This window comes from Erithacus rubecula (assembly GCF_903797595.1).
Source record: "Erithacus rubecula genome assembly, chromosome: 4".
Taxonomy (NCBI): Eukaryota; Metazoa; Chordata; class Aves; order Passeriformes; family Muscicapidae; genus Erithacus; species Erithacus rubecula.
The window spans coordinates 30514375-30541746 of NC_136686.1; the positions used below are offsets into that span (position 1 = coordinate 30514375).

At 44.2% G+C, this 27372-nt stretch overlaps 1 protein-coding gene across 1 annotated transcript in view; it reads right to left on the minus strand.

Moving 5' to 3' along the window:
- The window catches only part of GRIN2B (glutamate ionotropic receptor NMDA type subunit 2B), a 200869-nt gene that overhangs the window by 24369 nt on the left and 149128 nt on the right, over nucleotides 1-27372 (minus strand). The window contains exons 5-9 of the mRNA XM_079304518.1: nucleotides 8038-8246; nucleotides 7548-7719; nucleotides 6725-6878; nucleotides 5060-5185; nucleotides 2156-2385 (exon numbers count right to left, since the gene is read on the minus strand). Of these exons, the coding sequence (XP_079160644.1) occupies nucleotides 2156-2385; nucleotides 5060-5185; nucleotides 6725-6878; nucleotides 7548-7719; nucleotides 8038-8246 (891 nt within the window). The remainder of the gene's footprint in view (nucleotides 1-2155; nucleotides 2386-5059; nucleotides 5186-6724; nucleotides 6879-7547; nucleotides 7720-8037; nucleotides 8247-27372) is intronic.

Genomic DNA, 27372 nt, shown 5'->3' on the forward strand with positions numbered 1-27372 from the left:
GAACTGGCTTTGAATAGTGAATTCCTCTTTTGAAAGTCTGAACTGGCTTTAAGTAGAAGTAAGGAAGAACACAGCTGTGGCCTTTACCCTGGCCAAGCAGTGCACTGAGAGGGTGAGAGAGTTGCAAGCAGTGTGCAGGTTTTGGAAAAGGGAAAAGATGAGATTCAGAACAGTGAATTCCTCCCTAACCGGGGATCTTGAAGCAGTGTGACAAATGTCTAGATGACTGCTCCCAAATCCTACAGGGCCCTTTGCATATTCGGAGAGTAAAATCTACAAGCCCAGTAAATCAAGCTCATTCACTCACTTAATTTGTATGGAGTTAGTCCCACCTGCCTTTATTGCCCAAAGGCAGATATTGGCCTTCAGTTCCACCAGCCAACTTTCATTTGATTCCAGATGCTCGGGTAGATCATAATCTTACCCAAATATTGTACTTGCACAAGCAGCTACATTTGAGACATACTACAATTCTCTGGTTATGTACTATGGCCTTTCTCTTCCCCAAGGTAAAAAGCACATATGCTTTAGTGTAGCAAAAGTAAATACAGGTATGTTGGCAGAGAAAAGTAGAAGAAAATGGCCTCAATCCAATACACACAGGTGGCCCTACGGTGAAATCAACTAAAACAGACCCGGATTTTGTATCCAAAGGCTCTGTGAAGCTCCAGGAGTCGCTGCTTTCAAATGATATTTCATGCACACATCTCTGCAGGTATGATAATATCTTGAAAAATGTGAGAACTAAAGCATGTTCTCTCCATGAGCCTAGGCACAGCCTCAAACAATAGATCACAAACAAATGGGTACAAACTATCCCATTTAGCTCAGACAGTTGAAAACCTAATGATGACAAACTAATGTTACCTCTGATAGGGCTGACTGGTTTTGGTCAGTATCTTTCAATCTGAAGGAGCTCACAGCTTCTAAGGAGTCTCTGCACAAATCTCCACCTGACAGCAAAGCATCCTCCCCTCCACCCCATCCTCAACACAGCACATTGCAAATTAAGAGACAGTGTGAAACGAGGCCAAAATTAAAACAAATAACAGGAGCATAGATTGTATTATTCTGTGCCATGTTTCATTCCAGGGGACAAAAAAACAACAAAAACCAAAACCAAAACTAATAACAAAATGAGTAAGAAAATCTCCTTTGATTAATCTATCGCAGAATTTCCAGTCTGCTGAACAGGATGCTGTATACACAGGAGGCCTGGTCACAAATTATGTCTAGGCTGTCATGAGGGACACGAGAGTCAGTAACTATAACCAACCCAGCAGCCACAGCTGACACTTGCAGTCCTCCTCTGGCTGCTATCCCCAACAGCAATGTGTGCAACCCGCTGCTATTCGGCTGCCCTGCAATGGCATGACCCCTTAAGCAGCCCCAGTGACTGAGTAACAAGCTCAGCATGGGCAATCGAGCCTCACAATACTCAATTCCTTGAGTGTAGCCTCACCACAAAACAAAAATAAGGCAGTGTAGAAAGCATTGCACCCTCAGGAGCCAGACAGGGCTACCCTGCATGTATCAGCAATCTTCTCAAAATCCTCAAGTGTTCAGAGTCCAGCAAAACTGAATGCTCTGCATGGACAAAATGCTCTGCAGGTAAACAAGGCATTGAAATGCAGTTTGAACAGAAAATGATTTCTTGTGCTAAGCCTCCAAACACCTTTAAAAAATGACAGCATAACTTCAAATGCAATCCATAGTAAATCATACAAGCCACAGTGATTTACCCCCATGGATAGAACTTGTCCTCAGAATAAATAAACAAATCATATTTGCTAGCCTTATGGCCAGCATTCCTGCCCAGAACAAATTATTTAAACCTGAAAACACAGGTTACAGCCATTATACACATCATCTCCAAAGCTACATTAATTTGTTTCTTGCTGACAGTCAAGGTGTGGTTTGGGATCGTGCAAGCAAGCACAGTTCAGTTCTGTTTGCACTTCATTCCTGGAGTGCTTAACACATGTAAAGTGCAACTGAATACCAATGAAGAACAGTTGTGCTATTTAAACTCGGTCTAAAGCTACGATGTGACTCTGAAAACCCCTGCCCACGTCCCTTGTGGAAGGAAAGAAGAGAGGGTAGACAGCCTGCTCTGTGGAAAAGGCTGCTTTGAGGGTTTGGGTGCATGCATTACCTTTTTGTCGCTCAAGCCAGACACCTGGTCCACGTATTCCTCCTGGATCATGAAGGCAGCCAGATTGGCAGTGTAGCTGGCCAGAAAGATGACAGCGAAGAAGGCCCACACCGACACCATGATCTTGCTAGTGGTACCCTTGGGATTCTGTACTGGCACAGAGTTGTTGAACACCAGCCCCCACAGCAGCCAGATAGCTTTGCCAATGGTGAAAGAGGGACCTCCTGGTTCTAGAGTGATTGAGAAACATGATCCCATGAACATCTGAGAGTAAGTGGTCTGCATTTCCAGTCTCATACACATCTTTACTTCAGAGTTAAGAGCAGAATCTATTCCCACTTGTGAGGTGAATAGCTGCAGCTGCAGTCCCCTAAGTTATGCTACCACACCTCAGCAAAGTGCAACCTGGAAAATTATTTTTAAAAAATGTCCCCAGATTTCCTTTTCTTTTCTGTATCATGGATTTCCAGTGAAACCTTACAGGAAGGCCTTTGTTTTTACTTGATTGAAGTATTTAGAAGCCCTCAAACTCCTAGCACACACCTCTGTAAAACATGGCTTTCACTGTACTTATAAATGTACGAGGAAGAGCACCATCTGAAATAACAGGGCTCTACAAATAATTCTGCAAGAGTATTTCATTTCTCAGTCTGTTAAAGACCCATGAACTAGAGAAGAACACAGCTCCCTCTCCCCATATTTTGTGTTTAAGGTACATGACAGTGACATATATTTGGTCCACTTCAAGAAAATCTGCAGGTCTGCCCAATATAGTCCAGGAGCAGTGTTTTAAAAGCTCTCATTTTCCCCTAATTCACTTTTCAGTGTGGAAGCCATGCGTGCTAAGGAAGCACTAGATCTGAGAACTTGTGAAATGGCACCTGTCTCCCAGCACATGCTGGTTCCATCAGTGGAAACCTAACCCACTATGAATTTCCTCATCTTGAGCACAAGAAGAGCTGAGAGGGAGAAAGCACATGTGATCATTCTTCGGATACTGAGAAGATCCTGTTAGGATGAATGGCACAGTTCAAGCATCTGTCATTCCTCCAATGGTGCCACCTGATCAGCATCCCATGCTTTATCTCCTGAGGCAGGCTGATTGGATCCTAGTGCTGCTGCCTGTGGTTAAGATTGACTCTAGCCAAATAGCAAAAGGGAAGAAAGTTTTACCATGCTTCTCCAGACCTCTGGGCGGCAAACTGCATAGATCATCTGGAAACACTAACCATGTTACCCTAAGTACAACTGAACAATGCAAGGGGCTCGTTTTTCACCCAGCGAACTGCACACCAAGTTCAGAGCAGAATCATCACCTGGAAACTGGTGCCTTTAAATTCCAGGGAGATAAGTTCCTAAGAGAAACATGGTTTGGCAGTCTTTGTCTTTTTATAGGCTGGAGTGGTATTTCTATATCTCTCTCTACCTAATGTGCCCCAAGATATACAGGTGAAAGGCCTGAAAAACATCAGTGGGAACTATGGTGGAAGGAAATCCTGAGAAGTTCCCTTCTAAAAGCCTTTCTCTCTCCACTGATCACTCCACATGCTTCCACAATTACTTTGTCAGACACAAACCAACATTGTAATGGCAGATTCCAATCCAAAAATCTTGATGTCCATAAAGAGAAAATGCAGGTGTTTGAAGCATACTGTCATAGTTCAAATGCAGCCAAAGTAACATTAGCCAGGGTTCTCATTACCAAAATCAGCACTGCAGTCTCTGCAGCAGATTTCTGTCTCTTCATATTTCATCCCTCAGGGATAATATCTGTCTCATCATGCCATACTCTTTATAATTACTCAGAAATATTGATACTTGTGGCTGCAGTTTGGCAAACTTAACAACTGCACAAGTGCACACCTGAACTAAAAACTGCTTCCAGTTCCACATCTATTAATATCTCCTAGGAGACTCAGGTTTCTCAGTATTTGTGCCCACACATCCATAGGGTTATGATCAGATGCCATAAAGGTCCTCCACAGCTCCATGTTAAGAGACAAGTCCTCCACTTCCCCATGTATGTGGTTCTGCCTGCATTCTCATTAACACTTTTTATTTTCACTCCTCTCTAATTTGATGGCATGAATTCACTCAAAACACTAGACATGGGAGCAAATGAGTGCATTTCCCAGTAACTGTCTCTCTCCCTCTCTTCTCTATGAACCAATAAATCCAGGAAGGTTTGAAGGGCTGATTCACCAAGGGGTGAAGATATGCATATGACAGAAGACTCAACTTGCTAATTTTCATGTCAACAACAGAAAAAAGGCTGCATCTTAGGAAGGACAGACGGCCTTTCTTTACTTCATCTGTCTGCCTTCTGAAGATCAGAACCACAGAGATGGATCACTTGCTTGTTCCCAAATTTCCTGCTGCCTTTGAAAAATAATTCTTTACCTACTTCCAAGAAAATGAGTTTCCCATTCTCTCAGTTGATCCTAGAAAGCCAGAAAGGCAAGTAAGGGAAGGACCGGACCAGGTGACAGATGTGGATTTCTGGAGGACACAGCACAGTGCTGGGAGGCCAGCAGAGAGGCTTGCTCTCCAGGGAGATGCAGCACTGAAGGATGGATTGACAGTGCTTAGCCCTGTGATTGTCTCAGAGAGTGCAGCATCCTAGGCCCTGCCAGCACTGGCTACCAGGGCCCATTTTCCCTCAATGAGAAACAAGCTGGAGCTGGTATGTGCTTTAGACATGAAAGGCGACACAGCCCCGTCTCTCACGCCAGGCAAATTATCCATTATACACATCTGCTATCTTCTTTTTTCTGCTTCCATCCCTGTCCTCTTTAGTCTGAATGCAGAGCTCAGAGTGGGCTAGACCCATTCAAGGCAAAGGAACGCCCCAACAAACGGAATTGGAAACCAGAGGGGATCACAGCAAGAAGCAGCTCCCCTTACCTCTGCCATCAGCAAGGCACCGATTGTAGCCCACAGGGCTGAAGTACTCAAAGACGAAGACAGCCACCGCAGAGATGATCAGCAGCATCACAAACATCATCACCCACACGTCAGCACTGAAAGGCTCTGCAGAGGAAGAGAAAACCATGGTGAAAGACCTGATAGCACCTCACTGATCTCCAGGGAAGCCCAGGGTGGGGCAAACTGGGTTGGGGAAAAGCAGAAGTTAATAGAGTCTTCAACCTGATTCTGAAAAACTTCTTGAAATGGGAAAACTGCAGTTTCTGTCGCTGTAATGACTGCATTCCATCGTACTGCTACATTTGTGACACATGGCTCCATCTGGAACCACACACAGCCATTGTGGCATGCATTGATAAAATAAAACGCATTGATAAAAGATTGTTCCCAGGAAGTCCTCCAGCACCATCTGGAGAGAGTGGGGAAAATCAGGCAGAACTGGCAGAGTTTCAGATAAGCATCCAACTTGCAAGATGCTAGCGAGCCAAAGAGCTTCTCCAAATTTCTAAGGTTCAGCCATAATGACAGTAGATTTTTTAGTATTCCATCCCTCTAGCAATGGGAACACTGGCTCATTCTAGAAATGCTAGCGTTCATGTTCTGCAAGTATTTGATCTCTGCCAGGTTTTCCCCCTCTCCCAGCCTGAACAGAAAAAGATAGGACTGAACCAGATCAAAGAAATAAAGAACTTTGCTCCAGAGGATAGCCAATATTGCAACTTGAGTTAAATTGCGGTTTAAAATTTTGGAGATAACTTTAACAATACTTTTACATACCCCAGCAATATTGGTGGACTTGCTAAGGGAAAAACTGAAGAGTTAGTAGTCATGAAACTCGTATTTTAAAAGGTCTGGGAAAATTTCATTACCCATATAAAAGTATTTCGGTTTGTGAATGTTCTCAGGACTCTGACAGAGAGCAGACAATAATTATATAACTCATATACTGTGTTTGCAGCACCATAAAGCATTTTATAAAGCCAAATAGTAGACACTAGGAAGCCATGAAGGTCTTGGGGAAATGCATCATTATTTCCGTATTCTCTGATCACCCTCCGTCGCTGAAGGACATTAGAAATGCCTTTATTGCTGACACAGTGTCAGCACAGAACCAATGGCTCAACTGCTCTTGAAAAGGTCTATTAGTTCTCTAACTTCTACTAGGTGTCAAGAGAGGGTCAAGTTAACAACATCTTTACAAGTAAAGTCTCTCAATGTGCAACTATTCATTGTCAATTGCTATCACCGAGCGTTACGCTATCCCAGCTATAAGGTTTGAATCCATTTTCTTCTGCCCTACACTCCTTGTACATACTATTAGTTGAGTCACTGGGAAACCATGTGCTGTGGTGTATGTGATAACTCTGAGTGAGCCCAATTTTTCTAGGATTAGGCATACAATTGCTGAAAAATGCCTTGGCTTGGAACTCGTAGGCAATGCCTATTTTCCTTTGCACTTGCCACTTGTATTTGCCTGGATTTTGCTTGCCTGGAACTCAGTTCTAAAACTCACAGTATTATTTTTATACCCCTGTCCCACAGGTACTCCCAAAAAAGAGCTTTCAGGCTAAGAATCACAAGCAACCTTCACCTAATTTTTTTTTGACCATTGGTTGAAGTTTTAATTTTAGATTGAAACCATACCTAAGAAGGCAGAAGGTGAGACAGTTCCATTGCTACGTGACACCATGACACTGATTCCTGTCTCAATGAAGGGCACAGAGAAATCCACCACTTCTGAACGTTCCTCATTAATGGTGAGGGATCCCACAGCCATATAGGCCCGTTTGGTGACAACCTGGAGGAAGAAAAGAAAAAGATCACACACAGACACGAGGCAGCCCTCAAGCACCACAGTCAAGCCCCTTCTCATCTTCCTGCCTTTCAACACAATCCTTTTACTCCTGTAATCCCATTCCCTATATTGTTTGTAACATCTCTCCTTTCTAATCTTTCATCAGGACATCTTCTTCTCTCAGAAAACCTATAGACATTAATCTTCCCCTCAAAGCTGGTATGTGTACAAAAAATAAATCCACAGAGGTCTTAGGATAAACACATCATCCACGGAGAAGACGTCTTATCTCATTTTTCTGTCCTTGCTTTATCCTCCCTCTAACACTGCAAAGCCTTATTTCATTCTTTATTCACCTTATATACAACCTAAGCATAATCTAGTTTGCAGCAACCGTGGTGAATGGATATCAGCCTCTTTCTAAGACTGTGTAGGCCAAATTTGTGAGACCATAGAGAATAATAATTAATGGTCAGACAAGAAAGGTTGTCATGGTCAGAGTGCCAGAGCAGATTAATTCACACAGTGCCAAGAAAGAACGCAGGCCAGTCATTTCTACAGTCCCCTCTGTCCCTGCCTCAGAAGTGAACCCAATAATGATGGGAGGCTAGATCTGACCCACATCACCCAGCCCAGGGTTGAAGCCCACCACGCCTCCCCATTGCTGCTGACCTCTCCAATCATTCCATTCCACGTCCCATTGATCTTTTTTCCATGCTTGCCATTAGTCACCAAGTAAAGGTCATAGGTGAACTTGACAGACTTCGAGATTTTCTTGAGGATGTCTATGCAGAACCCCTTGCAACATTTCTTCATGTAATCTGGCTCCTCATCAGTTTTGTTCCTGAACCATCACAGTAATAATGGGTTAAAAGAACTGAGAGACACTCCTATAATTCCAACTCTGTTGTCAGTTTGTATTTCCCCTCCCACTATATAATGTGGACAATTTATAGTGTGGTATCTGTGCTGGAGGATGAAGGGACACACTACAATGATTTTCCCAAAGGGGCCCATCATGAATGGGCATGGGACAGGCAGGCAAATGGAGATGATTTTCTATAAAAGATTATGGATTATGATGGTATGGACCCAACAGACAGGTGACACTCTGCTGAGAGCGAAGAGCCCAAGATGAGCAGAGAAATGCAGGGGTGCGTACTCAGTCACTATGCGCTTTTGGCAAGGGACCGTGTTCCTCATGCAGGTGCCACTTAGGGGGTCCACGTTCTCCACAATGACAAACGGTGCCTCTTCCAAGGTCACGATACTCAGGTGGTCGTCCTCACGTTCCTCGGAGTCAGGATACAGCTCAAAGCGCGGCCACACGTAATACTTCATCTGCAACTTTTTCTCTTTCCATTTCCCCACCTGCATAGACACAAACCACAGAAGATAGGCTTCCAATTGTCCCATCCCTTTGCATCAACCACAGCTACTGCAGGACTGGGTAAGAGGACCGTTCTGGAGTACCCAAACTCATGACTCATGTAAGATGGGGACATTTCTGGGGAGAAGGCTCTGAGTAAGTGGACTCAAACAAGGGGGAAGTGCAGATCAAGAAAGATCTCTGAGCTGTCTCGTCTCTGTGGTGGTCTCACTTTCTGGGACAGTGAGTGGATAACCACAGGAATACTGGAACTATGGTCAAACAGACTTATGTCCTTCAACTTTTTCAGCCAAACAACAGGAACACAACTACTTGATTACATACTTTGGTTGGAAAAAAGGAATTGTTTTATGTTTCTGATGCATGAAAATTAATACCAAAGAGTATCTACAATGTTTTTTAAATCTTGCTAATTTTCCCTAATTCTCATAACTTCCAAAAATTTCTATTTCAATTTTAGAACGTTTAATTTTTCACTTCCTAAGTGAATAGAGATCATATCTTCAGTAGTCAAAAAAGGGGTGGGACTCAATTATCTTATAACTACTGCTAAGAACGAAAGCTGCTTAGAAGCTACTGCAGTCCTTAAAGAGACAATACATGTAAGCTCACCCACTGCCCAGGCAGACCATTTCTTGCAAAAAAAAACCATCCAGGAAAAGAGAAAACTTGATCATCAACTGTACTTTCAACTATCAAAGTCTCGCCTTTGTTCTCAATTCCCCCTCCCACCATCACAGTTGACAGTAATTAGCACCTTGGCTGGCAACCAAAGCTGAGAGGGTGAAGAAGCTAACTGGGCTTTAGAAGAAGCTTTCCTTCATGATCCTCAAAGCAAGTCCTCTAGGCCAGGACTGAGACATGCTGACTTGATGGCAGAGGCAGTGTGGGTGTCTGGGAAGCTTGCCTGACTGCTCTTAGTGGTGTACCTGCTTGGTGGTAAACAAAAAAGCTTCATTCCACTCCAATTCAACACCCCTCCCACCACCCCCAAATTTCAGTCATCTATTTATTTAAATGACAGAATAGGAGGGAGAAACACTTATTAAAGGCTCATTAGGTGTCAGTGGTTAATCTCTGAAACTCAAAGCCCAGCTGGAGTTTGGCATTTGAGAGACCCAGAATTCACATAAAACACTTGTCACCTTCAAAACAAACAAACACTTCATCCAGCCATGAAAGAAAAATCCACTCTGAGGGCTTGTGGGAGAAGAAGAAAGGCAGAAGAAATCACCCAGAGACAGCAGTTTCCACATCCATCCTCTATCTCTGTGCAGAGTGAACACAACACCCTAGTGAGCACAAGGCAGGAGGGCGCAGTGTCTGGGCAGCTGGTCTTGCCTTCCCAAAGGCAAAGAATGCCAGGAAGAACTTGCCCTTAATTTTCCCTCCACCCATGGAGATGGTCTGTACTCATGCTCCTAAGCCTGGATGTGGAAGGTGAATTTATAAGGGAATAAAGAACACAGACACACATGCTTGTCCAGGGCCTGCTTAGCCCTGGACTTCCTGCTCATTCAGCAAGCAGGTCAATTTATCATCATCTGAACCAGAGATTTCTGCAATGCTACTTTAGTCCTCAAGTAACTGAGCTCAATTCCCCAAAAGTAGTAACTGCCACACTGGGCTCAGCAGGGACCAGTGATTAAGATGCTGCACAGAACAGCCCAGTTTTCATCTCAGTAACATTAACTTATCATAGAAATAAGTGGCTGATGAAAGAGACATCTCGCACAATCTCAGCAGCACTTAAATATCTCAGTAACAGGCATGATATAACCCCCTAAGTGATAAATTAGATCAGATAGGCAGACCCAACCCATAATTACCCAGAAGTTCTCTGGGACAAAAAGGGGAGCTCATAAGGCTGTGTGCCAGGCACGTCTCACAGTGTTGTACTACATGGAAACATTATGAAATTAGGATAACAATGACAGCGTTGCCACAGCCTTCTGTGCACTACATCACCTCACCTGCAAATACAGTAGTACACATCTATTCCTTATCATCCCAATAATATCATTCTAAATTGTCCAAAGAGGAAGAAAAATGGGATGTAAGTAAATGCTCTGACCGAAATTTCCAAATCAACTACAGATTGTCTCAAAAATATGCAGAAATGTTACATTTTATTGCTAACCTGAACAGTCAGACATGCCATATAACTCCCTACATGTTCAGATACGAATAAAAAAAGTCAAAAAATCGCAGTGAATTAAAAGAGGGCAGATTTCTTTACATGCTTCTGCATGCCAAGGTCAATTGTATATGCACATAGTTAAAGAAGGATGGGCATAAGCAACATGTGGACAGTAAGAAACACCACATGTGCAGAGGATGGAAATACAAGATAAAGAATACACAAATGTTAGATAATTTGCCATGAGAAGGAAGGAGCAATTTACTGTAGGGATGGAAGTTAGCAGAATTAAATGTCACAGATCTGTCCAGGTAAAGATACCAATGCCTAAAGAATATAACCTACCAAGCTGTGCAAAGCAGAGCAAAGCATTTCTGAAGTCTCAGACTACTTTGTATTAACAGCCTATGAACTGTTATTACTTGGCTTTTGATGAGTGCTTGCTTCAGCAAAAAGAGGAAAAATAAACTATCCCAGGCATCCTCCAGTTTCCTCACCCTGCAGTTTCAAGACCTGTTGGGTGTTCTCCAATCAGTCTAGTCATCCAAACTCCCACTAGGAGCCCTGAAGGGTCACAGACTCAGTAAAAGTAAAGATACTAGTGATCTATAAAAACTCCTTTCTAATAAGATTCTCCAATCCTATGTAATATTACTTTATGTCAGGATACAGCCCCTAAGAAACAGAATTTCACCTTAACTGCCCCTTGCTCTATCTGATCTTGTCAAGGAAGTAAAGTCACTTTTGTTTGAGGATTAATTTAGAGGTGTTGAGGGAGGGGAGTAGCTAATTTTTACGTTAAATATACAATCCTATTTTGGATAACAAGATTGGAAGTAGAAGGCCAACACATTTGCAAAGAAAGAAAGGGAGTATTATTGCAGAACAGAAAGTTAATCACATATGCTATCTGTTTGTCTAAGCATAGAAGTTATCCCATGCAGACAAAAGGCAAGGTTGCCTATGCAAGGGGAAAACAAGTGAGAGCCTTCAGAAAGCCTTTGAGCCAGCTGGCAAATTGCCTTAACCGCGGTATAATGCAGCCAGAATAAAAGAGTTCTGCAGTATGTTAATGCGCATCTTTAATGAAAGGTGCATCACATCAGTTCCTTGAAACTAATTTTTAACAGAGCCTTTTCTCTCCTCCCAAGGGAAGCTAAGCTTGTAACAGCCATTTGTGGCAGATGTTTCTCTAACCTGTCCTTACACTGACAAAGAGTCCAGGGTCTCTGCAAGCAATCTATTCCAGTGCCTAGCTGTCCTTCCCATTAAAAAGTGAGGTTTTTTCTCCTGATGTTTAACCTAAGTCTTCTTGCTGCAATTTATAACAGGAGAGTGTATTTCCTTATTCTCCTACATGTGCTCTTTTCAGTGTTTTCAGGTCAGCAAGATATTTTTAACAGAGAGGAGCTGACAGTCTCATTCAGTGGCTATCTTATAAGCTACAGTGGGAAAAGCAGCCACCTGTTCAAATGACCAGCATCCAGTCTCACTATTTACAAAATCCTTACCCAGATGGGTAGTATGGACAAGCTACTCCCATGAATTTCCAAAATCATCTGTTCCAACAAAGGCAGAAGTAAATCCCTGAGTTCCTCCTAATATGGCAAGGTAGGACATCAAAACACAAAAACATCTGGAGAGACCTATAACTAGTGTCAACAGATAGAAAACTAAAATCTCCTAGAAATTTGGTATTCAAGGACTAGGCAGGAGAATAGAGTTCTGAATTAAACCAGAAATGTACAGCTATATTTTTTAGGCAAGATACTCAGCAGCACTGCACTGGTATTTGAGGTGAAGGTTCAGGAGAGAGACTGAACCTTCTGGTGCTTTTCAACACGCTGGAGGAAAACTAGCTAGGCAAGGTGTCCTGATGGTTATTATTTTATTCAGGCTCCTATTTGCACCATTCCTTACACCACTCTCTTTTCATTTAAAATCTTATCTCAACTCCTGCTCTCCCCACCCCCACCATAGAAGAAATGCAAAAGGAACAAAAGGGATTTGGTTTCATCTGCAGAATTAAAAAAAGACCATTCCAAACTCACTTAGGACTTGAACTGCTTTCTGCATTTTCCCAAAAGCTCAATGTTTCCTCCCTTATTATTGGTTCTTTTATTTCTTTTCCCCCAGTAGCTGAGGAGTTTATTCATTCCTGTGGGGAAGCACTAAAGCAGCAACAGAGAGCATGAATTAGGAGGCAGAAATTCCCTATTCTACCAAGAATCTCTGTAACCCGATCTGCACCCTTGTGGCTCTACATTGTGTAAAACTGAGATAATGGCATGTTTTTACATCTGGGGTGCACTGGGTAGATAAACACAGAAAAGGCCATGAGGCTCACAGATACTGTGGAAGTGAAGAGATGCATACACGTGTCTAGAGGGAACATATACTGCATGTATCTCTGAATGATATAATGTGAAATGTATAAATGAATAAATGTGGAAACTTACTATCTTTAATCTTTGGAAAAATCTTTCATAACTTTTACACCTAATTTAAAGACATGTAACATGGAAGATCAAATATAGAAAAGGTAAAGGTAGGTTGTTGGACAAGGGGCAGAAAATAGGACTGTTATTGGTAATATAGCTGATGGAGAAGTATACCTAACCCTTCTGGGAAGCAGGGCAAGTCCAAGGAGAAATAAGATTCTTCTCAGTAGAATTGGTACAGATCCTGAATGAGGACATGGGAAAACCAGAACAACTGGGCAGGACCTGAAAAGGACTACTCTAGAAGCACCATAGAAATAGCAGTTATAACTGGGGCACTGCCAATGGAAGGAGGCATTACTCAGGGTACATAAAATAAAGCTAGACCTAGGGGATGCTGCTGTAACCTTAATGCTGCAGTGGACTGTGAAGAAATAAATCATGCATAAATAAAGTAGAATCATTTTGGATTGAAATAGGTTTTGGAAGGCTGGTGCAAGATATTCCACGAGGACCAAACTACAGAGATCTACTGTAGCTCCACAGGCTTGGCTTTCAGTCTAGATAGAGATGTCATTACTATTTCTGAAGAGAAATTTTATCAGGAACTAAGTTATTATGGGAGTCTTTAGCTTTGCAGAGATTAGATGGAGAACAAATGCAAATTTTCACAGCAGCACCCTGATGTTTCTTTTCTGGATCTGATAGTTGGTATATTTCTTTACCCCAAAATTACTCGAAAGGCAATAGGTCGTGATGTTTTACACTCAGTTTGGGCAAAGCAGCAAGGAACCTTACAGAAAAGCTAGTTATCAGAAATAACCTTGGATTGAGCGATTAGGGGAACAGAGAGCCTGTCTTAAAGAAGGAGATTAAAAAGCTTGTCTAACCTAGATAAATGAAAGCCAAGAGGGGATATGACTGCTCTGTATAAATAAAGGGGGGACAGATACACAAGGGAGAAAAGGAAGTGATTTTTAAGCAGGAAAAACAATGCCAGTAAAAGAACAACTGATTGTAAGGAAATTTGCCTTGAAAATAAGATAGATTTTAACCATCAGAGGGGTAAGTTCTAAAACAGCTGCCCAGAAGTATCTGTGAAAACAACTAAAATGGGGTCAAGAAGAAGCACAACTGGTTTGTAAGGGCTACATGATTTTGCTGCCTAGAGCAGAGGGATGGGACCAGATGAGCCTTTCCAGTCCAGTGACTATAAGTAAGCAGAAGCAAAAGGAGGAATTCCACTGTGAAAAGTCTTTTACCCTCAATTTTTCAGTCTGCAAATGTCAAAACTTAGTCTTAATCATCATATCTCTGTCCCCCAGCTAACCCACATGAACACAAAGACTCATGCAAATGATACCTCCAACTCCTTTGCTCCTAATTCCCTCATTCAGCAGCTACACCTTCTCTAGTGCCCTGCGAGTAAAACATTCCTCTTAGCCTTCACCCAAGCTGGTCAAGTTATGACTCTCACACTTACAGTGCTGACATCACACCCACTACCAAACCTATAACTCCTGTGATGCTACAGGTCTGTATCCTCACACAGGCTGGTCTAAAACAGGTGGAAAAGAGATGCCACAAACTGCAAAAATCCCCTGTTTACGGACACTTTAAGGTGATTAATTAGCCCCATCAGCCAAAGCAGACAAGAAATGGTTGTGAATGCTCCACATGCAAAATTAATTAACACAAAAACAACGCTCCTTCTTGAACCTCAAGTTCACCTTCCACAACCACCTGGGGAGGGATGCTTTCTTGACTGCACCTGCAGAAGCAGGAATTGCTTCTAATAGCCTTTCAATTAAAAATGTAGGCTGCAGGAGATGGTGTGATTTTCTCCCCTCTATATTTATACAGCACCTAGCATATGCCAGGAGAGAGAGGCTGAGCTTAGAATACAGACAGGGTGAGGTACTTGCTCCTGCTTTACAACTTTTATTCTGGGAATAAAAGCTCTTTGCAGAAACACGGTCTTCCATCTCACTGAGGTCTGGCATTTACACAGCTCCTGCCATTTTTGCTGAAACATTTATTTCCTGGTGCATTTATATGCCTTTTGCCGTTGCTAAGGTCCAGTCCCCTGCCATGATTAGCCAGAGAAGGTTAATGAGATATACTTTGAGCCTTTCTGACTTCTGCAAAGTCTGTGAACTATGGGGCTCCACTGGTGTCACAGAAAGGTCAGAGCTGTGAGAATGCCAAAGAGTTCGCCTTGCTAAATCAATCCTCCAAACCAGAAGGCACCAAGAATTCAATACAGGTATAAAACTAGCCACTCTGGGAGATGATGGTGTTCTTGATGGTAGCATTAACTTGGTATCCCAGAAAGTGGTTCATCCAGGCAAGGCTGGTTCAAGCTGGAGCAGCAGGGATGCCAGGGGGACATGGTTATTCAAGGACCTCAGTGCTACCTGATGTATATATGATCGTGATTTATGGAAATGCAGACTGCAATCATCTCAGGCATAAATAGGAGACATGAGGAGAGAGGAAGCTGTTAATGGTAGCGGGGGCTATGTTATGAGTAGGCTGGAGAATGTAACTCTAAGCTTCTAGCAGAGGCAAATCAGGTGTTAGGATTTGGGAAAAAGAATTAGAACAAAATTTATATCTTAACAAATACAGAAAACTGACTACCATCCAACATAACCCACCTTCATCTAACAGGCAGTGACAGCACCTGACTCAGACTCTTACTTAATAGTGTTGCATACTTAGAGCCATCATGCCCTTCTGAAATGACTGTGAGAGGACAGGGGAGCTTAATGAATGTCCCAAATTCCAGCAAGATCAGTCTTTTCTGATTCTGGTCTGGTAAATAAAATCTAAAGTCAGGGAGCTTATACTGTCCCTATCACTGCTCATCTAAGGTGAAAGAAGGTTTCACCTTGAGCATCTCTTCTGCTCTTCTTTGCAGAACCGTGAGGCAGGGGAAAAATGTAACAGGGCTACTGGTAAGATTGCACATTTTGTGTCCCAGGCGGTTCAGGAGTCACAAAGGTTTTAAAGAAAGTATTTTTTTGTGTGCATGTATAGGCATCTAAATGCTTTATGTAAGCATTTTGCAGTCTCTGGGAGTGCATCCGCATTGTGCAGGTGTGTGTCTGCATCTAGTACGTGTCCATGCATGTAATGCCCTATCTAATGATTTTTCCCCTTGGCTTTCCCTGTTGAGTTCTGGATTTGAGTTTCATTTTGCTGAGCTTTCATTTCTTTCACTCTGATTTTTTTTCCCCCCTAAAGCATGTTACACAGAGGGAGGGATGCTTGCCAATTCACTCTGCAGTCCAGGAGGCAGTTTAGAGCTTTGGCTGCTAAGTAGGTCCAGTACAGTGGTGTACAAAACCCTGACACGTGCATAGTGACACCTACTCTTTACACTGATTGAATATCTCTCCCAGAATCTCTTGGGATCTGAAACTGAAGGAATGATCACAAATGCAGATGCAGGAGAATGCCAAAGCCGTTTCCCGTGCTGAGAAAAGCTAAATGTTAAAGACGGCCCCAGCAGGGTTAGGAGAGGAGAAAACAAAGAGAGAGGAGGTGAGTTACCTAAATCTCACTGTTTTCTGTGCTGTGCAAGCAAGACTGAAGGCACTGCTTGAAAAGAATCTCTGAGAATATCAGAGACAGATCCTTCACCTTTCAGTGGGGGCGTCACAGTGGTGAAGCAGCTCTCCACCCTGCACACAGCAGCCAGAACCCCTGCCTCTGCCTGCAGCCCCACACTGCCCCAGTGCAGAGGTGCACACCTGCCCAGAGCAGCACTGGCACAGCTGCACACACACCCCTCTGGCAGAGAGACACAGAGTGCTAGGATCTCTCACTGCTGGGACGGGGAGATCAAACCTCTTCCAGAGGAATTACTGCACACATTGGGAGCTAGATTCCAGGGAAACCAGTTACAAAGTTACAAGTCACTGTTTGTTTCTTCTCCCAGCACTGGGAGTACTGGGTTGCTGACCCCAAATGCTGTCCTTGTCTGCAGAACACCCTTTGTCTGGATCCTGGGTCTTGATTCACACTGGCATAGCCACAGCCAGCCCCACTACCCCCAAATCTGCATGTCTGCAGCCCCCTTCAACCTGGCACATGGCAGGGAGCCTCGTGCAGTGCACCAGGGCCATCCCAAGGGGTAGCCAACTGGAACACTGTTCCAAGTTGTCACCAATCTCCAAACTTGAAACAATGGGTCTGCTCTCTCATTTTCTGTCAGGTCTGTTTTGTTGGCTTTGCAAAGAGACGGGATGGGAAGCAAAGCTGTGGGATAGGAACAACCAGGGACACCCTCGTTGCTTTCCCTCTATCCCATGCATGGTTAAAGGGGCTGCTCACTGCATTCTTGAACCTTTTCTTATCCACAGTCTCCCTTATCTGCCTCTATGAAGGCATGTAAAAATCCTCATGGCCTGATTCAGTTTCTCCCTCTTCTTTCTTTTATTCACCCAGCTGTTCCCCAATAAACACAGGGGACAGGGAGTGGGGATGGGGGAAAGCACCAGACAGCAGACTGCCTTCATCTCACCTTGTAAGCATAAATTCACAATGTCCCTCATGCCCTGGGTCACCAGCACCCCACCCACCCACAGTCCTGACTCCTGTCACTGCTGTGCTCCTTGGACACAGTCCTCACTGCCAGACCTGTGTCCTCACCCCTGCCTCCATCACGTGTTTAGTGTGGTGCCCCTGTGCCAGGACCAGTCAAAGGAGTGAGACCAGTGCAAGCAGTCAAGAAACCTGCAGGGATGGGGAAACAAATTGCAGTGTGATTCCCCCCTATCTCACCTCCATTGACTTAGACATGGACTGACTTGTCTGCATCTCAGCAGTGTCCACCTCTGTCCTGAAATGAGCTGCTGGCCCAAGCCACAGCAGTGTGAGCACTGTCCATCTCCACTGGCAGTGGGACTCACCAGGGTACTTCTGCCTGTGAAGCAGATCAACCTCTCACACAGCAGGGACTGCCAGCCACATGGGGCCTCCCAGGAGCTAGTGTGGGCTGTACTCCCCAGCTGGAGACTCCCACCTAAGAAGCTCAAGCTTCAGACTTTCTGATGGATGAGAACTCCAGAAAGAGAACCCACGAATTTCAGGACCCCCACCTGACCCACTGCTACAGCCAAGTGCTGGGCTTTGCTTAAAAACCACAGCATTCTGCCAAATTGGGTGGAGCATTAGACAAGATCTGCCAGCTCTACCTACACCTTGCAGAGAAGACCCCACCAGGATGGAGCCCACCAGCAGGACAGCTGGCTCGTGGCACACGTGCATTACTGCCACGCTGGCTGTAGCCAGCAAGTGCTCTGTGAGCATCAGGGAGTGATTCTGCCCAAGACTTTTTCTCCTTTCCCATGCCATGCACAGGTACTCACACACAGAGGTACCCCCCAGCAGCAGTTATCTTAAGCCTATCCGAGCTTGGAGTCCAAGCAGGATTGCCAAGGGCCCAGCTGAGGCCATCTGGGCTGCGAGGCACAGCCTGGGCTGTGCAAAAGGAGCACAAGCAGACATGACTGTGGAGGGAGTGAGAGGTAACCTTGAAATCAGTGGTTTGGAAAGGAGAGAGGAAGTCATGCATTTGCCAACCCCAGCTAGCAAAGAAGAGATAAGCCAAGAACTGTTTTCTTGGTTGCATGGCCTTAAAAAAATAAAATCCCTCCCTTCTCTGAGACCTGATGGACCTCAGACACACCTATTTTTCAAAGATAAGTGTGTAATTTTGGGCATAAGCATATCAACACTAAACAGATCTTGTGCCATTTCTGTGGCCTGAAAGTAGGAGAACAGGCATGGCAGGGGCAGCCTGGGTAACATAAGATGAAGCTAAGGCTTTCAGCAGGCTGCAGGATATCTTTTATGATGACATGCAAGTCCACACATGGAATGGTTTTTGTCAGTCTAGAACTAGGTGGATGACTTTGTGCATTTAAATGTGTGTGTACTGCATAGCTACCTCTGTTAAAAGGGAATATGCAGTAAGCCTGTAATTAAGTTCTCTAACATTTTCCATTACAAGAGTGTTCAGGTCAGTTCCCTGAGAAAAACCAACATCTCCATGTTTTGCAACAGGCATTTCAAAGTCAGCAGGGCAAAATCCCTGAGGCTAAGGACATGATTTTTACTTTGCCCCATCAAATTTCATTCTGTCTTAGCAGCATTACAAACTGTTGAATAATCACAATTTCTTTTCTGCCACTTTCTTACAGAAACCCTGGCAGAAAGTCCAAACAGCCTCTGAGCATAAATGTTTTAAGAGCTAAACCCAACACCTGAGTAAATCAGCATTGACTTCCCACCAGTGCAATGGTAAGTAAAACACCTCAGCTTTGGCAGAGCAAGAGAAAGGCAAAGGTCCAATCAGGCTACACACAAATTGTGGACAAATCATCCAGGTTCTCTTCTATCTGCTTAAATGTGCCTCAATGTGAAAAGGTCACCTGCACTCCACTGCTCAGGATGCAGAAGAAAGGTAAACCACTCTAAGCTTTCATGAATGTCTGTGAAACCACGCAGGTTAGTCACTGGGTTGAGCAGTCAGACTCAGTGCTGAAAGCTCAGCATGCATGAGAATGAACAATTTATTTTACTGAAAAGATTTCGGTGTTTCCTCTTAAGAAACAAATTAAAACACAGCACATATAAAAAACCCACCACCAAACCATAAAACAAACTACATTAAAGGCAATTTATTTAGGCTGAAGTATTAGAAAATGGCAGGTTTACAGTTTTCTTTTCAGCCTTTCTTCCATCCCACTTGTGCATGGACATTTCAATTCAAAGTTTAATTAATGAATGCATGCAGCTCTCACCATGGAGTCCCTCCCTCAACCCTTGCACTTCAAAGAAACTTGAAGTAGAATTAAGGTGGCCTGGGAAACAAGACTGGCATTTCCTAGCTTGACTTCACTAGTTAAAAATTGAACCACTGTTCTTTTCTTTTCTGTATGTAATTGCTTCTACGGCTTGAACGTGCACGAGCTATTACAAAACCAATAAATGGGCCAATCAGTGGAGAAGGATGGAGGAAGATGGAGAAAGAGCTATCTACAAATCTCCAAGCACTGGCAGAGGAGAAAGAAATAAAGAAACAGCAATGGACAGTAAAAAAATCAACCAATGTAGAGATTACGCAATCCTGTTTTATGATGAAAAAAGCAGCACTGACCTTGCCAAGGGGTTGAATGAGGCAAATAAAGCAGAAGCCAAATTGGAAAAGGTGCACTGGAGAGAGGTGGAAGAGGATGAAGCTGGCAGGTCCCTCATTGTCATGATGCCCAGAAGGTGAGACAAAAGGAAGGCACTAATCAGGCAGATCATGCTGCAGACAGGCTTCTTGTGTTGCAGCAATACACTGCTAAGAGACTAAGAGAGGGCTGAGGGCTGTGCTGCATGGAAGGGGAGGACAGGACCAAGATGGTCTGGTCTGTGCAACCTCAGAGCAGAATGGTAGGGATGGAGACAAGGGGAAGGTTACAGTCCAGATGCTATGTAGCCATGTTAGCCAAGCCAGGCAAGGTGAGAGTGGGCAGCTTGCCAGGCTCACACAGCTGCCCTGCACCACACTGTGCTGATGCACCCCATGGCACTGCTCTGCAGCATATGGATTTGCCATCACAAGCATATGCCAGCACAGGCAACACATAGCTGTGTTTCATAGGGCAAACTTGCCCTGAGCAGCTGTGCAGCAGCTGTGCAGAGAGCAGACACTGTCTCCTCAGATGCCCAGGAGTGAAGGGACCCAAGTGCTGGCTGTTATCTTGTCCTGTGCTTACTCTGTAACCTTAAGCAAGCCATTGAAGCTTCCTGAAGCTCAGCTCTCCCTCTGCTAAAGGCTCTGAATGATCAGTCCCTTGTTGCAAGGGACATGAACAAGGACCTGACAGCTGAGAGCAAAGACAAGGGTCAGTACAGTAAGGAGATGCTCCAGCTTATCCATTCCAGAGGAGCTCAGGGCTTCAAGCCCCACACCAGAGGCAGAAGCTCTGCACAGAAGGGTGGTGGTGGGATCAGAGCAGCCGTGCATGGCAGCAGCCAGCAGTGGGACCCGTGCTGATTAACGACAGAGCAACCGCGCTGCCAGCCAGGCTGGGGGACAGCACCTTCTGACCAACAGCAGGCTTTATGTGGTACTTGATAAGGACTGGTTCCAATGCAGGAGACTAACTAAAGCTCAGGAGAACATCACTGGGTTTTCTCCACCTGCTCTGGGAGCTGAAGTGACACAAGTGACCAGGCAGCTGTCTTTCCTCGCTCTCTGAAAATACCTTTCCTGGAAAAGGGAGCACAGCGATGCTCGGGCTGATGCAGGGGCACTCAGCCCTGCTCCTTCCAGCCTCCAGGGAGCAGATGCATCTCATCTCCCACACACAACATACAGCTCAACCAGCTGAGGCCCCTGGCCACAGCTCTCCCTCATGGCTCTGAAGCAGCCACTGTGCCATGCAGGATTCCACACAGTAGCTCTCCACACACAGAGGTGAGATGGGAGTGGGAGGCAGGGAGGCTGCAGCCTGCTCAGATGGCAACACTGCTTCTCTCCTGTCTTGCACTACTCAGAGCCCACCTCCAAGGATGGTCCCCAGTGTGGCTGAGAGGTGTTGGCTCACCAATGCAATGGTGTCTTCCACAAGGAAATTGAGGGAGCCTCTGAGATCAGGGCAGGAGAAACAGCCTCGGAGAAAGACTGACCAGCAGTCCTCAGTGACAAGGCAGGCATTGTGGTGGGACAGAGCCCCACAGCCAGCCCAAGGATCATATAAGTGCATATTTTCCTCAGTGCCAGCTTTATAGGCCTGGCTGCTTTACTGCTGTGCCAAGAATATCCAGTAAGCCAGGCCTTACCCTTTTCTGCAACCGAAAAGATCGTGCTTATGACTGAACATTTATCCCTTCCAGTCTGCTGATTATTTCACCAGGCAACCTGAATGTTCCATTAATATCATCTTTTGTGGAGCTAAATATATACACTAACCACATATACAAATACATATAAATACATCTCTATCTAGCAGAGAATCCAATTAAGTGAATATGTTACGCCTTAGCAATTAATGAACTCAACAAGCTGAGCTGCCTCTTGCATATTATTAAAGTTCAAGCAATATCAGTCGTAACAGCAAAAAATATTCCAGATTTTCCTACATGCTATCTACAAAGAGATTGTTAACACTTAAATCAATGGGCAAATTCAAGTGTGTTTGCAAATCTCAGGAAACTCATATTTTCAATGATATACAACCTGTCCTTCAACTTATGGTAGCCTGTTCTTGAATACAGCATCTCAGGCCATCCCTGCTGCCTTATATATCTTTCTGCAGCATTTTCTGGATGGCAGGTCTGTAAAAATTCTTGTGTCCTATGGCTCAAAAGAGAGCAAATTCCATGAATGAACAGATCAGACTGATTCTAATCACTTGACTCATGCAAATGCTTTCCTTCTCTTTGTGTCCAGTTGCCAGTTTTCTGTTTGTGTTTATACATAAGTGTGTGTTTGTGTGCACAGGTGTGTGCCTGTTCCTTCACACAATTATCTTTTTCCAGGACAAGCCTGTTCGTGCAGTTCCTGCCTCTCAGCAATAGACAACACTGAGCCCTCTAGGGACTGCTCATTCCCTCCTTCTCTCTCAATACCCCTCCTCTGCATTCATAAGACAATCCCCAGGGACAAGTTCTACATAAATAAATGTTTAACTAGCCACTAAGCCACCGAATATGGAGAAAAGTGTGTGAGGGACTTGTCTGCAGTATTCAGGGCACAAAGGAGAAAGAACAGAGGCATGGCTTGGAGGGCTGGGAGCAGAGAAGTGAGGAGGGCTAGAACTGGAAACACAACCATCCCCTTCTCTTCTCCACCCAGTCAGCATAGTGGGTTGGTTTTCACCCTGAGACCAGAGCTGATATAATACACATCTGTGTTAGCACAGCTGCATAAATCCAAAAGACAAGAATATGCCATACTGGAAAGAGCCTTCATCTGAACCATCACAGACACAGCTAATGAATCTCACTAGTAATGCTGAGTCTTTTGGTTTAGCAGCTCCATTGTTCTCCTAATTTGCTGTCACATTGAGGCCTTGAATGCCCAGGAAAAGGTTGGAGGCTCATTTCCGAGGACTGGTTTGGTCTATCACAGAGAGAGGCCAGACAGGAGACCCAGACCTGGTTGCTCCTCTGCCCTCTGAACTGGGTACCAGGAGGTTCCTTTGAGAGTTCCTTTAAGGCTCACCAGCTACATCCACACAGAATTATTTGTGCTTATATCCATAGCACTACAGATTTCCCAAGCTTCTCTGAGATATCAAAGAAATAACATTTGTATCTTTTCTAGATTCCTTGAGAAACACTGTTCTGAAAATGGGTATTACAGAGAATAGGGTATACATTTGGCCACTTATGTCGCCCATATAAGACAGGAGTTGGAAGGATGACAACCATGTAAAATATGCCATACCCTAGTAAACCACATACTATTTGTATGCTTCCCAACACAGCCAGGAGAGCCAAAAAACCTCTCAGAAAATCAGTTAAGAAAGAGTTTCTAGCAGAGCACACTAGCAAAAAAAAACCCACAGAGCCCACAGCAGGCACCAGCAGACTTGAAGGACCACTTGTATGATCAGAGGAGGGCAATTTTTGTGCACTGGCACACAGCTGTTGGAGGGTGACATTTCAGAGAGATTTGGAGAACTTTCCTTCAGGAACATGTCCCAGATTTTTCACTTCCTCAGTGAGCAGAAAAGGTCAAGGAAGGCCCCCTTTCAGGTTCACTAGTACTATTTTCTCCTTCAAATAAGATTCTGGCTGCTATCTGAGTTATGGTAAGAAGCAAGCCATCAGCAAGAGCTTTAGGCCCAAAGTGAATGCAATCAGCCAGTCCCTATTCCCTCTCTTTCAGCAATTTCTTCAGCTTTTCTTTCTGCCTCAGCAGGATGGGTTTTCATCACTTTTTTTACCCTGCTCTACATCAGTGTTCTTCATGAAAGGAAGACACTTGGGGTTAAACACTCATTATTGATAGTGACAAAATAAAGTAGCCAATCTGTATAAAGAAATCAAGAAACCCAGCCTTTGGACACAGGGTGTTCAAGAGGAGTGGGAGAGGGTATATTTCTTCACCTGAACTCTGTACAGTAAGTGCACAGAAATGTACCTCCCCTCCCTATGCAACCTTCTTCCATGGCAGTGAGAAACCCCATCCCTCAGAACCTGAAGAGTGAGAAGAGCCAGCAGCATCCCCCAGAGCTGCAGATGGAGGTGCATACCACTGAACATGAGAATTCAGCCCATTCTTTCCATCCATTCCCACTTTTACAGCAGAGTGGAAAATGAAAACATCCTTCCCAAGATGTCAATCCAGTCATCCAGATGTCAAACCATAACTGCATTTGCGCACTTGGGATCCCTTGGGATTTTTCACAGCCATCACAGCTGATGATTCCCCAGAGGGGCTGCTGCATTGTCAGGTTTCTTGTAGTTTGCTTTCTGTGTGGCATCATGCCCTTTCCATCCATCACCTCCCTGTCTGTGATTACCCCTGCCTATCAGCACTGCAGTAAATACGTGCATACTCCTAGGTCTCTCATTTTGCACTTTACAGAACTCTCTCACCCAAAAAATGCAGACTTTGCAAACAGAACAGACACTAATATAGAGAATAAACACAAAATTTTGAAGGCTCATGGGTTCCATTCACTCTCCATGCATTTACCTATACATAAGAACTTTTGTCTGCTTTCTGCAGGAGGCTATTGCACTTCTACAACTGTGCCATTGTAAAGCTGTTGTCAGAGGTGCCTGTAATCTTATAGATTAGGAAAAATCAGGTTTCATAAGAGCTGGGCAAGATATCTCCAACAAACAGAAGTCCACTACAACAAGCAAGGACTGAGTGAAGGAGAGTTCAAACTTCTGGGTACAGAAAAGGAAACCCTGCTTCTGGACAGACTGTTTTTTGGACGGGAACACAGCCAGGCTCCTGATCCCATTTTGCCTTCAAAATCTGGTAATTTTTACCCTTTCTTTTTGGTTTTCCTTTCCCTCGCTGCTCAGTTGTATTAAGTGCCTCTTTTACAAGGCACTTTATGCCTCTAACCCCTCAGTCAGTAACATGATGTGAATGCTTTCTTCACTTTCTTCAGGAGCTTTTCAGAGATCCACACAATTTTCTTCAGTTTTGGCCTTCCTGAGGGTGGTCTCATGAACACCAGTGAAGTTCTCTCATTGCTTTTTGTCTTACCCTACCATGTGTCTCACTTTTGCCCAGAAAGCTGCAGATAATTTGCAACAATCAGGCTGCTAATACGTTAAGCTCATAGTCCACAAAACTTGAAATTCTCACCCATTTACAATTCAGATTTCCCTGTCAGGTCAATGCAAAAATATTCACTGCCATAAGTGGATAAAATATGTCATCTCTTTACTGACTCTCCCCAAGGTATGCTGAGCAAGAAAATCCTGGATATTTACTACTGTTCTTAACTCGCCTGCATTCACTGTGCACTGGCTCTCCCATCTGTCTGTGTGACCATGTTTTCTCAGCTTATATTTACCCAGTAAGTATTTAGTGGCTACAGCCATCCTCTAGGTCTCTCTGTGCAGCACGACAGGGCACTGGTTATTGGCAGGCTTTTTCAGTGAATAGAGTAACAGAGATAATGAAAATAACCATAAGCTTGTTCTGCAGAGTTCATAAATCAGACTAACCAGGGCTGGTTTTTTGCACGGCAGAGAATGATAGTCGTACTGCAGCCTGAGAGCTGTTCATTCCAGTTCCTTTTTCCCTAATTACCCCTCCATTTTCACACCTCTCCTAATGGCCAGGTAGAAGGGTTTTGTGCTGATGAACAGCTGTCACATCTCATCCCAAGAAAGAAAGCACAGTTTTATCTCTACAGAGAGCAAGGCAATGTCTGTGAACAGAGTTCATTCACTCAGAGCTCAGAGACCCCCCAGACTCAGGGAAAATAAGGGATCTGCAATCACTGATTTGCCTTTGCCTCATCACAAGAAGTCCATAGGTATCTGGGTCATCTGTCTTGAATTTATGTAAGTAATTTATATGCATTTAATGACACTTGAAAAAACAGCAGAAACAAGAAGTGAGCATCTATTTTTTTTTCCCATTCATACCTCAAAAGCTTTTTTCCCCATCCCTCATCTCTCCTTCCCCCTATCCCAGCATGAAACACACCCTTTAAAACACTAGCTACTCACTCCATGCATGTGACACTGATTAAACTCACAGATAATAACCTTGCAAGGCAGAGTCAAACTTGCAGCAGTACAGGCTGTTCTCATCATTGGCTCCCAAAAATAGTTCATTGCCAATAAGAGTCAATCAGTTCAGGCTTTGCCAGCCTGCACTTCTACTGTCCTCCCCCATCTGAGGGGCTGTTGACACGACTTGTCCCCTCCAGAGTGGTTGCAAGTCTTGAAATACCACCAGGAGTTGTGTGTTGGTTGCTGAAAATACCTCCAGTTGTAAGATTACTGTATGCCAGGCTTCCAGGGGTCCTCCCTGTCTTTGCTCCCTTGTGTAAGGGACATATGAGAGTCCTGGCCTGCAGTAGCTATGAGACAGCCTTGATGGACTTGGTCTGCATCTCCTACAACCTCCTAAGACCTAGTGGCAAGGATGGTCCTGTTTCAGCTTTGTCTCAACAATGCCTGCTGCAAGGACTGGGCACAACCATATCCAAAGAGCGAGGAGAGGAAGGGTGAGATTGCAGACAAGCAGATCTGAAGGCATTCAGGAGGATACAGCATGGAGCAGAAAAGAAAGAACAGGACAGAAACAAATAGAAAAGGGGTTCTCAATATGCAAGGGTGGAATGCAGCATAGACAAGAAGCCAAACCAAGCCTGTGAATGGGTCATTTTGGGGAGAGAAAGCAGACCATTATGTCTTAGACCTGTTCAATTTGGTATCTACATTGCAAAAATTTTCTCCTGACGTCAAGCAGTGAACCTACTCTGAAGGCAATGGAATTGCAGTGCTTATGCCAGAGGTGAACTTGGCTCCCAAAGGACTTTTCTATGCCATGATTTAGATAATGAGCCTTCAAAGCTTATGTTGCAGCTATGGCGTGAGTGGAGGAGAAAAAGGGCCAAAAAAGGCTGCAATAGAATAGCCATCTGTCATACCCAAGTCTGGAACTCGGCTAACTCAGCTGAGCCTAGTGCTCAGCCATGGCATTAAAAAAGGGCAAGAAATACTGGGAGTTAATGAGCATCCCTGGAGGAAATCCTACCCCCATCTAACAGTACAGATGTGTTAATACAGGCCTCTTTATGAAAACTGCATCCAAGAATATTTTGTGAAGTTAAATACAAGGCAGAAAATGGCATGCAGCATAAAGAATAGCTGGTGCACTGAGCAATCAAGAGGCAGTGCAAACGGCCATATAATTTTGCCTTTTAAAAGCAACTTCATAAAAGCTCATTCATCTATAAAAATGCTGCATTTCTGTTTTCTGTCTTCCAAGGAGCTTTCTTGCCTGGCCCCTTTATCTTCAGCTACAGA